Consider the following 16,361-nt stretch of genomic DNA (forward strand, 5'->3'; position numbering starts at 1 on the left):
ACAGAATCCTGTGGTAGACTTTCTATCTACTACAGATCCAGCATAGTCAGCATCAGAATAGGCTACTATCTCCAGAGTTCCACCTTTCCTAAACAATAACCCCTTTCTAGGAGAGGATTTTAGATATCTGAGAATCATTATGGCTGCATTCCAGTGTACCTCAGTTGGTTTGTCCATAAACTGGCTAACTTTGCTTACTGCTAAAGCAATATCCGGTCTGGTCACAGTTACATATAATAACTTCCCTACTAGGGAGCGATAGCTTTTGCTATCAACTGGTTTTGACCCTTCTTCAAACAACTGAACTTTATGGTCCATGGGAATATTTGCTGGTTTAGCTCCCAACATGCTCGTTTCCTTTAATAAGTCAAGAACATACTTTCGTTGAGACAAAACCATCCCTTCACGGCTTCTAGCAACTTCTATACCCAGAAAATACCTGAGTGAACCAAGGTCTTTTGTAACAAAGTGTTTTTGAAGATGAGCCTTTGTGGCTTCAATAGCTTTCACATCATTTCCTGTAAGAATGATGTCATCCACATATACCACCATAAAAACTATGTCAGAGCTAGTTTTCTTTATAAAAAGTGTATGATTTGCTGCTGATCTATTAAAGTCAAAGCTTGACATCACTTCAAACAACTTTTGAAACCATGCACGAGGACTTTGTTTCAAGCCATAAATCGCCTTTCTCAATCTGCACACCTTCTGACACTCCCCCTCAACCTCGAATCCTGGAGGTTGTTGCATGTAAACGGTCTCAGATAGATCCTCATAAAGAAATGCATTTTTCACATCTAATTGACACAAGCTCCAACTATGCTGAACAGCTACTGAGAGAACAAGACGAATGGTACCCATCCGTGCAACAGGAGAAAAAGTTTCAAAGAAGTCAATTCCATATGTCTGAGTATACCCTTTCGCGACTAATCTGGCCTTGTGCCTTTCAATAGAACCATCAGATTTGTACTTTATTGTATATACCCATTTACATCCAACAATGTCAGCATCTGCAGGGGAATCAACTAGATCCCAGGTATGCTGAGATACCAAAGCTATCATTTCTTCTTGCATAGCCAGCTTCCAGCGATTATCAAGTGTTGCCTGCTGATAGTTCAGAGGAATGGTTTCAGCAGACAAGGCTGAAATAAAAGACTTCATCTGATGTCCAATTCTGGCATGGGAGACAAAATGAGATATGGGATATAAGGTGCATTGTCTTGTCCCTTTTCGTAGAGCAATAGGCCTGCTATCATCATCCTGAAGATCACTATTGTCAGTAGAACTTACCTCAGGAGAAGAAACAGATGAAGGCTCTTGCGGAAGTGGAGCTCTACGCACATATACCAATGGAGGATTATTAAATCTGGACGAGGATGAAGTTTGGTTCGGTAAGGAGGGCACAGATTCCAAAGGAAAAGGAGGTATAGGTAATGGAAAAGACTCAGTTGGATCAACCTGCAGCGGGGAACCGGAACTAGAGTAATATGGAGAGGATTCCAGGAAAGATACATCCGCACTGACATACTCTCGGCGAGAAATAGGATCATAACATCGATAGCCCTTTTGATTTTTTGGATAACCGATAAATATGCATTTTGTAGCTTGAGCGGCTAATTTATCACGGTCAGGGCCAAGTTTGTGTACAAAACAAACACATCCAAATATTTTTGGTGAGAAAGAAAAAAGTGAGGCATTAGGTTTTAGGATATGTAATGGAATTTGATCACCCACAGAAGACGAAGGCATTCGGTTGATCAGATAGCAAGCAGTGGTAATCGCATCACCCCAGTATAACGCAGGAACATTGGATTGAATCATAATGGTCCTGGCAACATCAAGGAGGTGTCGATGTTTTCGCTCAGCCACCCCATTTTGTTGAGATGAATAGGCACAGGAAGTTTAGGGTTGGATGCCATGATCTTGGTAAAATTGTAACAGACCTTTTGATTTAAACTCGAGAGCATTATCAGTGCGAACAATCTTGACAATAGATTTAAACTGAGTTTTTATTTCAAGAATTAGGGATTTGATAAGACTTGGAACTTCAGATCGTTCTTTTATTAAAAATACCCATGATAACTTAGAGAAATCATCAACAATAACAAGATAATAACGACACTGAGTCCTAGTAGGAATCTTACTAGGACCCCATACATCTGCATGAAGAAGTTCAAAAACTTTATTACTAGACTGACTCTGACTCGAAGGGAACGAACTTCGATGATGCTTGCCCAACTGACATGCTTCACACTGAAATGATGTGGTGGAAGGAATATGAGGAAAGACCGACCGAAGCTTTGACAATGAAGAATGACCTAGACGACGATGCCACTGAACAGGACTGAATGAATGTTCCACTGCAGCATGAACAGAACCCATTGGATGATGTAGGTAGTAAATTCCATTTTCTTCATAGCCTCCACCAATCTTCTTTCCCGTCAGCAAATCCTGGAAATGACAACCCATTGGATCAAATATTACTCTACAGTTTTGTTCTTTTATAAGGCAACTAACAGAAAGTAAACTTTGAGGAAAGTTTGGAGCATGAAGAGCATTTTTCAACTGTAATGAGAAGGATATAGAAATATTTCCCTGACCAGCGACCGGGGAGGAGCTCCCATCGGCTAATGAGACTCCAAGTTGAGCCTTAATGACCTTTAGATTTGAAAAAACACGTGAATTTCTACACAAATGTATGGATGCACCAGAGTCAATAACCCACTTACTATCATTCGGATGAAGATGATTTCCGGTTGAATAGGCAACACCAGCTACAGGAGTGGTGGAACTCAAAGGTCGAAGAGCAATCAACTCATCATATTCCGCACGACTAAGGGTGATACTACTTTCATTTGCAGTGATATTCTCTTGTGCATTTGTTGCCTCAATAGTAGTAACATTTGCTTTAGGGGTATATGACTTGGATGAAGAAGAGATTGGCCGACCATGCTTATCCCATCAACGATCTTCTAAATGTCCAGATTTTCCACAGAATATACATTGAAGCTTTCCTCTGCCTCTCATACCACGTCCACGTCCTCGTCCTCTGATATTCTGAATATTTTCACGCCCATAACTAGATGGGACAACAAGAGCAGATGACTGAGTCACAGGCTGAGATTGTGGCAGAGATCGCAAGTCTACTCAGACGATTATAAGCATCAGCAAGAGTGGGAACATCTGAACCAGTCAACATTTGAACTTTTGCAACAGAAAAATCTGAAGAAAGACCTGTAAGAAAACGAGCAACCATGGTTTGTTCTTGATGATCCTTTTGCTTCGAGCAACAAAGAGGCCTGTGAGCATTAAGTCTTTCAAACGCAGCTTTGACAGAGGCATAGTACTGTGCCAAGGTCTGATCTCCCTGTTGCAAGTTATATATTTCATGTTCGACTTGCAGGATACGACTCACATTCGCTTCTTGTGAGTATGTATCATGAAGATTGTTCCACATTAGTTTGGTTGTATTATAGTAGATCAATCCATCTGCAATATGGGGTTCGACACTATTCATGATCCATGATATAACTATGTCATTATCTTCATCCCAAGTAACATATTTTCCCAATTTCTCAATGGGTTCGCCTTCCAACAAAATATGTTTTCGACGATGTCCAGATACCGACATCATAAAAGTTCTGGACCACCTGGCATAGTTGGTTTCATTCAACCTTACGGAAGAGCCATACGAGAAGGGGTTGGCAAAAGCCTTATACTCCCCAATATGTTCCATTTTGGAATCACATTTCGAAGTTTCAGTCATACTGAAAAAAACAAAATACCTCACTTGAACAACAAGTGTTCAAGAGGAATTTTCAACTCAGCAGGAAACCACACCTACTGTTCCCACAATAAGCAACAACCCACTCACAAAATAAAATTCAACCCAACAGGGAATCACAAATAAAATTCAACCCAACAGGGAATCACACCTGCTATTTTCCACGACAGAAGAGTAACTTAAGCTACCATGCTTCCTTAAAAAAAAAACTCGACACAGCAGGGAGTCACTGAAAACCACATTCTGAAATAAACCAACCCACTAAAAACAACTAAAGTTCAGTTGTTGTCGATCCCACAGAAATCACGAACATTGCTGCACCCAAACACATCACGACAAATGATAGAATGCAGTCGCAAAACAAAATATTCACTACACCTGCTGTTCTCCGACATATAAGGCACAACATCCAGTAAGTATCACACGCAATCAGCTTCTGATCACACGCAATCAGCACAGGCGAGAACTCAACAATCACGGCAAGACAAAAAAAAAATTTTGCTGCTCCCAAACAGCAGGAACACACCTCGACAAGAACTCAGCACCTCACGGCAACACAGAAAAAAAATTTTGTTACTCCCAACCATCAGGAATACCCCTCGACAACTCACGAACCAAAAAAAATCACGTCATAGCAGAAACAAGACTGGGCAACACTAGGTCGCAGCAGGAAATCCAGATGAGGAGAACAAATTTAGATCTTCTCCTTAGATCTGAACAGCAATCAAACTCCCAGCGTAGGTAGTCACGAGAATCATGGCAGGAACTACCAACGAGGCAGTAGGTAGTCAAGAGAAAAAAAAACGAGGAGCTACGAAACTCACAGCAAGTATCCACGACCAACAGCATGCCCAGATCTGTCATCAGATCTTAAAAAAATTTTGAATCGCTGACCTGATTTGAAATATTACTCATTTGATCGAAGTTTGATCACGATCAAGAAAGCCTCTATGATCGACTGTGTTTTGATCACACTCGATCACGCTCCCACGTCACAGTCGATCACGCTCCCACGATCGGCTAGGCTTTGATACCATGTAGAAGATGAACCGAACCCTAGAGAGAGAAGAGGAGAGAGAGAGAAAGAGAGAGACGGCTGCACAAGAAACAGAGAACTCGATAAACCTCATTAGGGCTTCTCTCTATATTAAATAGAGAGAGGCAAAAAAGGAAAATTACATCTAAGTCCTTATGAGAATAAAATTTCAAAAAACCTCTAATATAAGAGAACTTAACCTAAAAACCACCTATTCTCAACAAGAACTATATCTGGTATTTGGCTTATAGGATATGTTTATTTGTTCCATTGAGCTATATTTGGTATTCTCTTTATGGGGTCTGTTTATTTGTTCCATTGAAGCTATATTTGGTATTCGGCTTGCAGGATCAACGTGAGCAAAAAATGAGGAAAATAGAGGTGGGAGCATTTACTTATTTGATTGATAATTTGATATTTAGGTTGATATACTGCATGCATAATGAATGATATTATGACAATGTTAATTGTTAAATGTTAAACTGTTAAAACTTCAAAATTATATATATATATATTTTTTTATTTATTTTTACATTTTTGCCCCTGCCGCACCCCCGCATCTGGGTTTTTTGGAAGTGCTGCATCCCTGCACCCGCACCCGCACCCGCATCCATGTGACATATCCTAGTGGTTTCTATAATATGGCGATGTTTTCGTTCTGCCAGTCCATTTTGTTGAGGTGTATAAGGACAAGATCTTTGATGTGTGATGCCATGCAATTTAAGATAATTTTGAAAATCTGTGGATAAAAACTCTCCCCCTGAATCTATGCGAAAAATAGTAATATCATTTTGAAACTTGTTTTTAACCATATTATGAAAAGTTTGAAAGTATGAAAATATTTCAGACTTATGTTTGAGAAAGTAAATCCACGTATGTCGGGAGAAATCATCGACAAAAATAACATAGTAAACAAATCCTCTTTTAGAAATTATTGGTGCACCCCAAACATTCGAGTGTATTAATTCAAGTGGTCTTGAAGAGAAAAAGGTTCTATTCTGAAATGATAATCTTTTCATTTTGCCGAGAATACAATCTTTACAATTAAATTATTCAGACAAAATTTCCCTAGATTTGGAAAATGTTGGATTTTGGCTATATTTGGGTGACCAAGTCTCTTATGCCATAGTTTCAACTCTATTTTTTGAATATTATAACAAAAAGTTTTCTTCGGCATTTTCAAAAAATCCATGTAATAGTCCTCCTTCTCTATGGCCTTCCCCAATCAGCTTGCCTGACTGTCGATCCTGTACCCAACAACCATGAGAAGAAAATGAAATATTACACCCATAATCAGAAATTTGAGATACATATAAAAGATTTAAATTTAATTTGGGAACATGTCTAATTTCTGGAATAGAAATTTCTTTGTTTTATAATTTTTTTCAAAATTTCATATTCCTTCTATTTCAATAGAAGTCCCATCAGCAGTAAAGACCTTTGACACACTTGTTTTATTTTTAACACATTTGGATAGATTTTGATTATTTGGGGTCATATGAAAAGATGCACCAGAGTCAAGGAACCAAGAAATTTTACCTGGATCAGAAAAAGATGAGGCTGCTGCGCCGGTTGAAGCTTCAGATGAGGAAGAGGCACCTTTGATGAGAGACTGAAGAATCTCCATTAGTTGGACCAGGGAAACTGGTGCATCTTGATCTTTAGACTCCGATCCAGAATTGCAACTTTTTTTTCTCTCAGCTCCTTAAGTTTGGGATATTGTAGTCTGTAGTGTCCCGGTTCATGACAGTGATGACAAATAACTTTCTTCTTATCATAGTCACCATTTTGTCGGTTAAAGTGAGGAGGCCTATATGGTCGAACATGATTCCCTGGTCTAGACACGGCTAAAACGGAATCATCTTCAATTTTTGAAGAACCTTTTCGGAGACAATTTTCTTCCATTGTTAACTCTTCAATAGTTTCAACAATAGAAGGAATTTTCCTCCGGTGAAGTAAGGCCGATTTAGTGGTTTCGAATTCCGGCCTTATTCCAGTGATAAACTGGTAAAAATGTTCAGCATCGAGTTGTTTCTGACGAAGCTCGATGTCTTCGACACAATGCCACTTTGGTTCTAAAAGGGAAAGTTCTTCCCAAAGTTCGGACAACCCATTGTAATATTTACGAATAGTTTTGTCTTCTTGTGTCATCATTCAAACTTTTTCTTGGGGGTTGCACACGTGTGCAATATCTTTAAGGGAATATATATTCTTAAGGTATTCTCATGCCTTATCGGCATGATCAAATTTGGAAAGACTTGAGTATTTTTTAATTTCAACGTTATTGGTAAGCCATGACATTATCTTCGCATGAGATATTCTCCATTCTTTCCATGTTTTCTCGTATGAGGCAATAGCCGTGATTTTCTCTTCTTCCGATAGAGGGACCTCTTTATCTCCCTTCTTTTTAGTAAGAGATGGCTTAGGTTCCGAATCAGAACCATCCACAATCCCTCATAGGCCTTTTCCCCATATATGGTGCTTCATGATTGAAGCCCATGTTACATAGTTCGTATCACTTAGTTTCATAGGCATGATGGTGACTTTATCATTGTCATCCATCGATTACAAAGAGAGAAAGAATAGGGATAGAAGAGAAACATGAAGGAAAATGAAAAAGAAAGAAGAAAAAACAATACAACAAGATGTGAAATCTTCCCCAATGAAGTGATAAAACACTTCTCTTCAAGTGGCGAACACTTTTGCAAACGGGCACGAAAACCGAGGCAGCTTTTCCTCAAGATTTAGTACTTCTGCGGCTCTGATACCATGAAATGAAATGGGGATCTTCGAAACACGAGCTTAGATTCACAAGGGCAAGTGTCAAGAATGACACTAAAGCATAACCCTTAAAAAGGGTATATCTGGAAACAAAATAAAAATAAAAATAAAAATGTATTCTTTATTGATATGAAAAACCAATTGCTTAAGAAGCATTGGAATTAAAATACAAGAGGGGCTGCACCCCTTTATATACACAGCTGAAAGAGGACTCAATAGAGCTGTTGGATTGTGTTAGTCCAACAACTCTATTGCTAGTCAAGTCTGGACAGGACTTGACTAGCAACAGTCATTCTAGTTCAAACTGAACTAGAAGACATAAAGACAAAAAATAAAAATAAAGGAAAAAAATTACAGAAAAGAAAGAAATGAAAAATATATTTATATATATATATATAATAATATTATATATATATATATATATATATGTGTGTGTACAGTTTTACATTTTAACACAAATAACATAAATGCACATATGCATACATAAGTTCTGTAACCCACATCTTCTATTCAAAATGTAATATCCCCAACCCTATGTCACACATACACTCCATTTTTCTCTTTGTACCCGTGCTGACACGTGTGTCCCTGTGTCGACACATGTCGACACCTGGACACATAATTTTACCCTCCGTACATACAAGTTTGTATTCAATTTATAATTTATAATTTATAATTTATAATTTATAATTTATAATTTATAATTTATAATTTATAATTTATAATTTATAATTTATAATTTATAATTTATAATTTATAATTTATAATTATATTTTCAGTTTATAACTTTATATTTTCAGTATATAATATACATTTTAGATATAACATATATAGTCAGTTTATTTTAAATTTATTTTGTATTTATGTTATATATATATATATATCCGTGTCCCCGTACCCATATTTTTTGGAATTGCCAGGTTTGTACCCACACCCTTACCCAGGTGACATAGCCTAGGCATACAAACACATATTTGTGTAAATGCATGTGCATTTATTTGGAAATAGAACTTTCAATAGGAATCTTTTATTCATTCTAGCTCTATCAAGATATCAAAACTGGCAAAGGGTGCACTTCTAAAGCTGTAAACATCATGCTCCCCAGAAAAATGGAAGTGTGATGCATCATCTTCGCAATGATGGGAAGCCTGCTTCTTGTCTAATGGAACCAATTTCCCTATTCGCTTCCATATGGCTTTCTGTCCAGTTTATATTTTCTTTCTGGTTGTTTCCTATTTTTATAGGTTGTGTGCAGTCAGAATAGGGTTTGTAATCACTTAGAGCCGTACCACTTGGCCTTTCACTTTTTAGGAAACACAAAAAATGTAACAAATTTGTCATTGCAATGATGGGAAGCCTGCTTCTTGTCTAATGGAACCAAATTCCCTATTCGCTTCCATATGGCTTTCTGTCCAGTTTATATTTTCTTTCTGGTTGTTTCCTATTTTTATAGGTTGTGTGCAGTCATAATAAGGTTTGTAATCACTTACAGACGTACCACATGGCCTTTCACTTTTTAGGAAACACAAAAAATGTAACAAATTTGTCATCGCAATGATGGGAAGCCTGCTTCTTGTCTAATGAAACCAATTTCCCTATTGGCTTCCATATGGCTCTGTCCAGTTCATATTTTCTTTCTGGTTGTTTCCTATTTTTATAGGTTGTGTGCAGTCATAATAAGGTTTGTAATCACTTACAGACGTACCACATGACCTTTCACTTTTTAGGAAACACAAAATGTAACAAATTTGTCATCAATGTTTGGAAGATAATTTTTTTCCCAAAATGTGGAGATCTCCCAAAGTATGTGGGAATGACTACTATGGAAAATTAAATTGACTTTTGAAAGCATTGAAAACTGCAGAATCATGACACAAAGTTATGACATTAATGAATGCTGTATCATAATCCTTGGGTTACAAATAGTTTGATATTTCAGGTGTGTAATTTGATTTTTCACTTGTATTCTCAACTTATATTGTTGTTATTAGATAAATGTTGATGTTATCTCTGGCCTGTTATTTCAGGTGGAAAATGCACTCAACAAGTAGAACTTAGTGGTGAGAATATAAATATCACATTTAAACCTGATGGTACACACATTGCTGTTGGGAACAGGGTATGTGTTGCAATCTGTCACCTTATTTCCAGCTTAAGAGTAAGCTGTGGTGCATTTTGTCATTACATTGTTCCTTCTGGAGATATACAGACCATAGTGACAAAATTTTTATCGGCAATTTCTCATTTTTCAAAAACTCGCGAGAAATTGAAAAAATTCCATAAATCTCGCATTTTTTGGCAAAATCTCTGCAATAAAAAACAAATAAATAAATAAATTATTTTTTATAAGAAAATATTAATAAAAATTATTTGAAAATAAAAATACACGATTTTTTGCGACAAATAGCCGTTTAAAATGTAAATATCGTGTTTAAATCGCGGTTTTTATGTTTTTTTCATAAATCTCGCAATATTTTGAAAATCTCGTGAGAAATTGCCCTTTTAAACTTTCAGGCAATTTCTCACGATATTATCGCGAGATTTTTGTAAATCTCGCGATATTTGTCACACTGATACAGACTCATTGTTAGTAATATATATTTTCTTTCTTAGCATCCAATTGTATTGTCATGCAGGAGCTCATTAAGTGTCTATTTGTCTTGCAGGATGATGAACTGACAATACTGGATGTTCGTAAATTTAAACCAATCCACAAACGCAAGTTCAGCTATGAGGTGAGTAACAACATAGTGGTTTAATGAGTATTTGATTTTTTCTCCTTTCAAGAGTTTGCAGTTGTTCATTTGGTCCAATCGGCTCTTCTCTGTTCTTAAAAGTCTATGAAACCATGCCTGTGATTGTCATCCACTCAAGATAACCTCACATGTAAGTCACTTAGGCGGACTATAGATGATGTCTTCATTTTTCCCACACGGTTAACCCTATCTGTGCCTTGTCTGGATTACACTGCAGACTGGTTTGCATTTCCTTAGCAATCCTTTTCTTTTTTTGTAATTAAAAAAAAAGTAGATTCTTCCACAAAAGGGATTTGCTGCATATGACTTTTTCATTGTGCGGTCAGCTTTAGGTTTGTTATGACTTCTTACCTACTTCCATTTTTGGTCATCATGCTTATCACTCTGATCCTTTCTAAACAAGATGCTTATTCTTTGGAAATATCCTTATGACAGTAAAGCCCTGCATATTGTGCTTATGTTCAGGTCAATGAGATTGCGTGGGACACGACAGGGGAGGTCTTCTTTCTCACTACAGGAAATGGTGAAGTAGCCAAATTCAGTATTCTATCCATGGTCTTTCACCTTGCAGTTGACTAGGCTTCCTAGTGGCCGTTAGGCCCTTAAGTTAGCAAGGGAGAACTTCTATCATTTGTTTGGTGTTGCTTCGATGGATTTTGTATGAGTGGCTTGTTCCTAATTTATGAAAACTAACAATTGAAAATTTACACAGGTACTGTAGAGGTGCTAGCTTATCCATCCCTTAGAGCACTTCACACCCTCGTTGCACATACAGCTGGTTGCTACTGCATTGCCATTGATCCCGTAGGAAGGTCTACTAAATTTCATATCTCTACCATTTGCTTTCATTTATGTTGCTTTATTGTTGAACAATACTTCATGTTTGCTGTTTGGTGTAAACTCAAAATTAAGGATTGAAATGCTTGGGAAGGTTCAATTTATAAGCAACACTCTAAAACACCTTTTTTTTTTTCGGATCATTTTTTCTGAGATGACAGATACTTTGCCGTTGGGAGTGCCGATGCACTGGTCAGCCTTTGGGATATGTCAGAGATGCTTTGTGTTCAAACATTTACAAAACTTGAGTAAGTTTCAACTTTCAACAAAGTTTAAATTGTGTTGTCTTATTTCAGACTTCAATAGGGCAAAAATGACTGGTTCAGATACAATTTGCTTAGTTTCATTAGATTCCAAATTCCAGGTCCCATCCACCTGGGACTTGGAGTGGGTCCATGTTGGTCTGGCTTGCCAATGCTGGTTAGGGTTGTAAGTCGCTGCTGTTCTGGTTTTCTTTGAAGCAAGTCATGCAGCCAGTGATCCTTCTCTGTTTCTCACAGGTGGCCAGTAAGGACCGTTAGTTTCAACCACACAGGAGAATACATCGCCTCAGCTAGTGAAGATCTATTTATTGACATTGTAGAATATCCATTGCCATATATATATATATATATATATACTGAATTGTGCAGGTTTCAGGAAACTGTGCCCTCAAAGTGTCTGTTGTGTTTGAACAGTCCAATGTTCAGACTGGGAGGACGGTACATCAGATTCCTTGCAGAGCTGCTATGAACAGTGTAGAATGGAATCCTAAATACAATCTCTTGGCTTATGCGGGTGATGACAAGAACAAATATCAAGCTGATGAAGGTTTGCCATTCACATACCAGATTTTGATTTCTCTGGGATTGTTCTGGGCTTATTAAATGCTATCTTGTTGGGTCTTTACTGCAGGTGTATTTCGAGTTATGGGGTTTGAGAATGCTTGATCTTAACAGAAAGCAGCTTATGAAGAAATTTTTTACACGTGAGAATTACAACCATCATCAGGGGATCAACTGGAACTATTATTTTGCTTTTGTACTCTAAAAAAATGTAGCAAACTGCTATTTTCAAGAACTTTCATTGATGTTGTGACATGAGCCAATGTTCTGCAATTTTGAAACATATGGAGATGTGCATTGCCTTGCAAAGTAAATTTTTGCTGGCCAAAAGATATGTTACCATCTGATAATGAATGGCAAAGAAAGTGTCTTTTTGTCTTGTAAACATGTTCTGACTGGGTCTGTCTGCCTCCGCGGTTACCTATTCTCTTGGCAAGCAAATTTTTGTGCACCAAAATATATGTACTATGATTTATAATAAATAAAAAAGCTCACTATAAGAAAAAAAAAACTTCTTTCAAATGCTAGAGATCTCGAGGAAACCAAAATAAACTTGGCTAGTCTCAGCAATCCAAATGGCAGTCACCAATTCCAGCTTTTTGCGGTTGAATCATCCTTCTGTGTCGATGATGCTCTTGCTGTGCATCTGTTTGGGTGGCTCCTTTAAAAATGCCACCTTCAGTGCTTAATGCAGTTTGAACCGTCTCTGCTCTTAACTCGTGTCTGCATTAACTTTCCATAGCTTGTGATTTAGAACAAGAAGCAAAGCCAGAAAAGAGAATGAGAACAGAATCATGAATGGAGAACTCCATAAGAAAAAGAAAGCTACATGAATATGCAGCTTCACTTGAATTCTATAGCAATCCGTGCAAGTGTTTAGCCCATCTTCTCGCCATGCAAGGATCATGATACTCCCACCTCTCAACACTGCTCCTTCTTCCACCAATACTCATCTCCCTCCTTGAGAAATCACCATCACTGGTCTCCCCAAATCGCGCCATTACTTCGCCTGTTCTCAAACATTCCTCACCTTCCACACCTTCCACATAATTGTAACCAACAGGAATTATCCCACATTCACCTATATCTATCAAGATTCTCCTTTCTTCTCCTCCCCTCAAATCACCCAACCAAACCATCAGCCCCTTCTCTCCAATTCTCAACCTTGTCTCTCTGATCACTTCCCCAAGCAACCCAGCCAAGAACTCCTCAAACTCATGTTTGATGCATGTATCTGTGGAATTGAAACCAAACCCAAACCCAAACCCAAAATGATGGACTGGCACTTGAAATTGTATGTCATGGCATGAGAAAGGCTCTTCTGGGCCATCAGACAGCAACAAGATGCGAGCGTGGGGATTATGGTGAGCACGATCTTCTAGTATCTTCATCCCTTTCCTCAGTCCTTCAGCATGGTCTACATCACCTACGCAAAAGAGACGGTCAATGACCTGTAGAGCAGCTCGCTTACCTTGTGCAGACATGCACCGAAGCGGAAAGGCACGGGTTGCAGTAGTGGAGCAGGTAACTACAGCTACACGGTCTATCGGACGCAGCGAGCATACTACTAAAGCCATGGACTGTTTGAGAAGTCTCAACTGTGTACCATTTGAGCTGGCAACCATGACAAGATCTATTGCAGGTGCAACTGCAAGTCTTACTGATAGGTAAGCTTTACTGGAGTACTGATACAGCTTCTGCCCACTTGGTGAAGTACTGAACATTGATGCAGCTGGAACAATGCTTGATTGATGTAGTGTTATCTCTGTCATGGGCAGCATTGGTTGACCGTGTTGGTGATTGGTGTTATTGCGAAGTGTGGTGAGCGGGATGACTTGCAAAGCTGAAGGCCTGCAGGGAGAAAACTCTGGGGGTGGTGGTGGTGGTATGGGCATGAGTGTGAGGATGAGGCGGGGATGATCAGATGTGGGGTTTGGATCTATTGGATCATCATCATCGTATCTTGCTGAGCGATGAGAGGAGCGGCGATGAACGCGAAAGTTGGCAATGGAGTCGTCGAGGATGCGGAGGATTGGGTCATTCTCATGGACTTGGAGGGGAAATTTGGGTCCGAGTTGGCGAGGGAGCTGGCTCCATTGGAATCGGCAGATAGGGCAGGTCGTGCTGCCGTGCCGCACATTCGAGGAGATGCAGAGGAAGTGGAATGCATGGGAGCATTGCGCCGTGAAGATGGTCTGATGGCCTGGTATCAGTGGCTCTAGGCATATAGCACAGAAGTTCTGCAGCAGAAGCGAGCAAAGCATCAAAGGGAAAGAACAGAAGATGAAACAGGAGCCGTTTTGCAAACTAATAAAAGATTAGGCAGTTTTGGAGATTCGCCAGAAAGACTAACACCCACTAGAAACTTTTGTTCAATTATTCAAAAGGGATCTTGATACCCTAAACAATTTTTAGTATGTCCTTAAGGTCCCTCAGTCTTTCAATTGTGATATGACCTACCTTTTTCTTTTTGTTTTTTTGGCGTGACTGCTTTTAGCTTGTTGAGAGACATGAATATCATTGTTTAGATAAGAGCAGAAGTAAGCATATCTGCCATTACGCATAAATCCATGCCTAACTTCAATTTTTCAAACAATTATTTGTCTACATGCAAAGACATGTTAGCCCACAAGGGCTTGGCACAACTGGCTAGATAAGTCAGCTTAAAGTATTCAAGTTGAAAGATGTCGAGATTAAGTAAGCTGCACGTCCCTTACCGCAAGGTCAAAGCTGGGTGTACTCTCCAGTGGACAGGAGATTTCAAGGGTTTTACCAACAGGAAGCCAGCCAATGCAGTCGGTGATGGGGGTTTTCCCTTAAACAATAAAAAAAAAATATTTGTGAATAGGAGAAGTATGAGAGCCATACGGTGGTTTCTCTCCCCCCCTCCCCTTATATTTAAGGAAAAAAAATATATTTATTAGTTATTCAGATATATCACTTCATTTATACCAGTTTTTTGTGTGGCTTAGATCTTTATTTTTAGTAAAACAAGATAGAAGGAAAGATCCGGGGATCCGTATACATGACCCTCATAATAATAGCATTCTTATCACTGAGATATTGGAAATGCTCATTATGCCTCTAGCAGATAAATTTTAAAGAGTGTTGCCAAGATAACGATTGGCAATGTACAAAAAAGCAAAAGAAAAAAAGTAACAGTTTTTTATTGCAGAATAATTTTAAACCGTTGTTTGGAATTTTCCTTGAAAAAAAAACTGTTACTTTTTTTTTTCAAACGAGATATACAAAGACCCTTTCATATTCTGAAATTGACAGGAAACGCACATTTCTTTCTTTTTTTCTTTTTGACAGGAAACGCACATTTCTAAACGTCATTACACGCTTAACAAATTCTTTTGCATTAGCCGAAGGTAAAATCTCTCTCTGTCTCTAAGATTTCAGGACAATCTCAGAGAAGATTCTAGTGATTTTCTGGGGATAAAACGCCATTAAGAAAATCTGAAAAAATGGGTCTGATTCAGCAACAAAATGCAGAAAATGAAACAATATAAAGAGAAAAATAGCGTACCTTTGTTGAGCCACTTCCTTCTTCCACCTGAGAAATCACATCAACATTCTCCCCTGCATGCGCCTCACTCTCTTGGCAGCAGATCTGAACCCCCAAAACAGTAACAGTGAAGGAAGAAAGCAAACACCAAAATCCATCCAAAAAAACTGCAATCTAAAACTAAATCACAAAAGGAAACTACCAACAAAAGGAAAACACCAAAAAAGACCCACATTTTCCTTTGGGGGCTCATCCTCACTCTCTTTTCTGGGGATCGAGATGCACGACATTGCGAGCTTCTTCGCTGCCTCCTTCAATTTACACCCTCCCATCATCTCTCTCTCTCTCTCTCTGAAAATAATGGGCAACGGTCTCTCTCTCTCACACACACACAGGATAATCACTAAGACCCCTCCTTTCCTCCCCCTCTCTCTATCTCTTTCTTCTCTGGGTTGAGGGTACTCTCTCTCAATAATGGGCAACAGTCTCCCTCTCTATACATCTGTAGGTAGTGGACTGTCACCACCCACCTCGTTTTCTCTCTCTCTTCTTCTTCCTTCTCTGCGGTTCCTGAACACAATAATGAGGTTTTATATGCGCCTTTATTCCCTTTCTTTAGCTTATACTCCCGCATTTATATACCCCACTTTTAGCCTTAACCTTTGGAAAAAATGAGAAAAACAATTAAACAAACATATAATATTTATGTATATGAAAATTAGTGAGAATTCCTTGTACCACCTTCTTCATACTTTTTCATTTTTCCAATTCTTTTTTCCTTCAACCACTTTTACTTTATTACTGCATTTACCCTTTTTCATTTTTACCAAGT

General features: G+C 38.4%; 2 protein-coding genes across 2 annotated transcripts in view; one reads left to right on the forward strand and one right to left on the reverse strand.

Moving 5' to 3' along the window:
• LOC149818319 (THO complex subunit 3) overlaps positions 1–12,403 on the forward strand; it is a 27,169-nt gene extending 14,766 nt beyond the window's left edge. Inside the window, exons 4-11 of the mRNA XM_089986499.1 lie at positions 9,629–9,720; positions 10,268–10,336; positions 10,823–10,880; positions 11,070–11,169; positions 11,356–11,442; positions 11,695–11,773; positions 11,872–12,004; positions 12,089–12,403. Coding sequence (XP_089842625.1) covers positions 9,629–9,720; positions 10,268–10,336; positions 10,823–10,880; positions 11,070–11,169; positions 11,356–11,442; positions 11,695–11,773; positions 11,872–12,004; positions 12,089–12,123 — 653 coding nt within the window. The 3' untranslated portion in view covers positions 12,124–12,403. The remainder of the gene's footprint in view (positions 1–9,628; positions 9,721–10,267; positions 10,337–10,822; positions 10,881–11,069; positions 11,170–11,355; positions 11,443–11,694; positions 11,774–11,871; positions 12,005–12,088) is intronic.
• Positions 12,229–16,140, reverse strand: LOC149818320 (E3 ubiquitin-protein ligase WAV3-like). Its single transcript, XM_089986498.1, has 3 exons — positions 15,763–16,140; positions 15,551–15,634; positions 12,229–14,258 (listed from the first exon to the last, which is right to left on the reverse strand). Exons 1-3 carry the CDS (start codon positions 15,862–15,864, stop codon positions 12,873–12,875), a joined length of 1,572 nt encoding a protein of 523 aa, XP_089842624.1. The 5' UTR covers positions 15,865–16,140; the 3' UTR covers positions 12,229–12,872.
• Positions 16,141–16,361: the final 221 nt, after the last annotated feature.

The sequence above is a fragment of the Nuphar pumila genome, chromosome 13, assembly GCF_984573655.1.
Source record: "Nuphar pumila chromosome 13, dmNupPumi1.hap1.1, whole genome shotgun sequence".
Taxonomy (NCBI): Eukaryota; Viridiplantae; Streptophyta; class Magnoliopsida; order Nymphaeales; family Nymphaeaceae; genus Nuphar; species Nuphar pumila.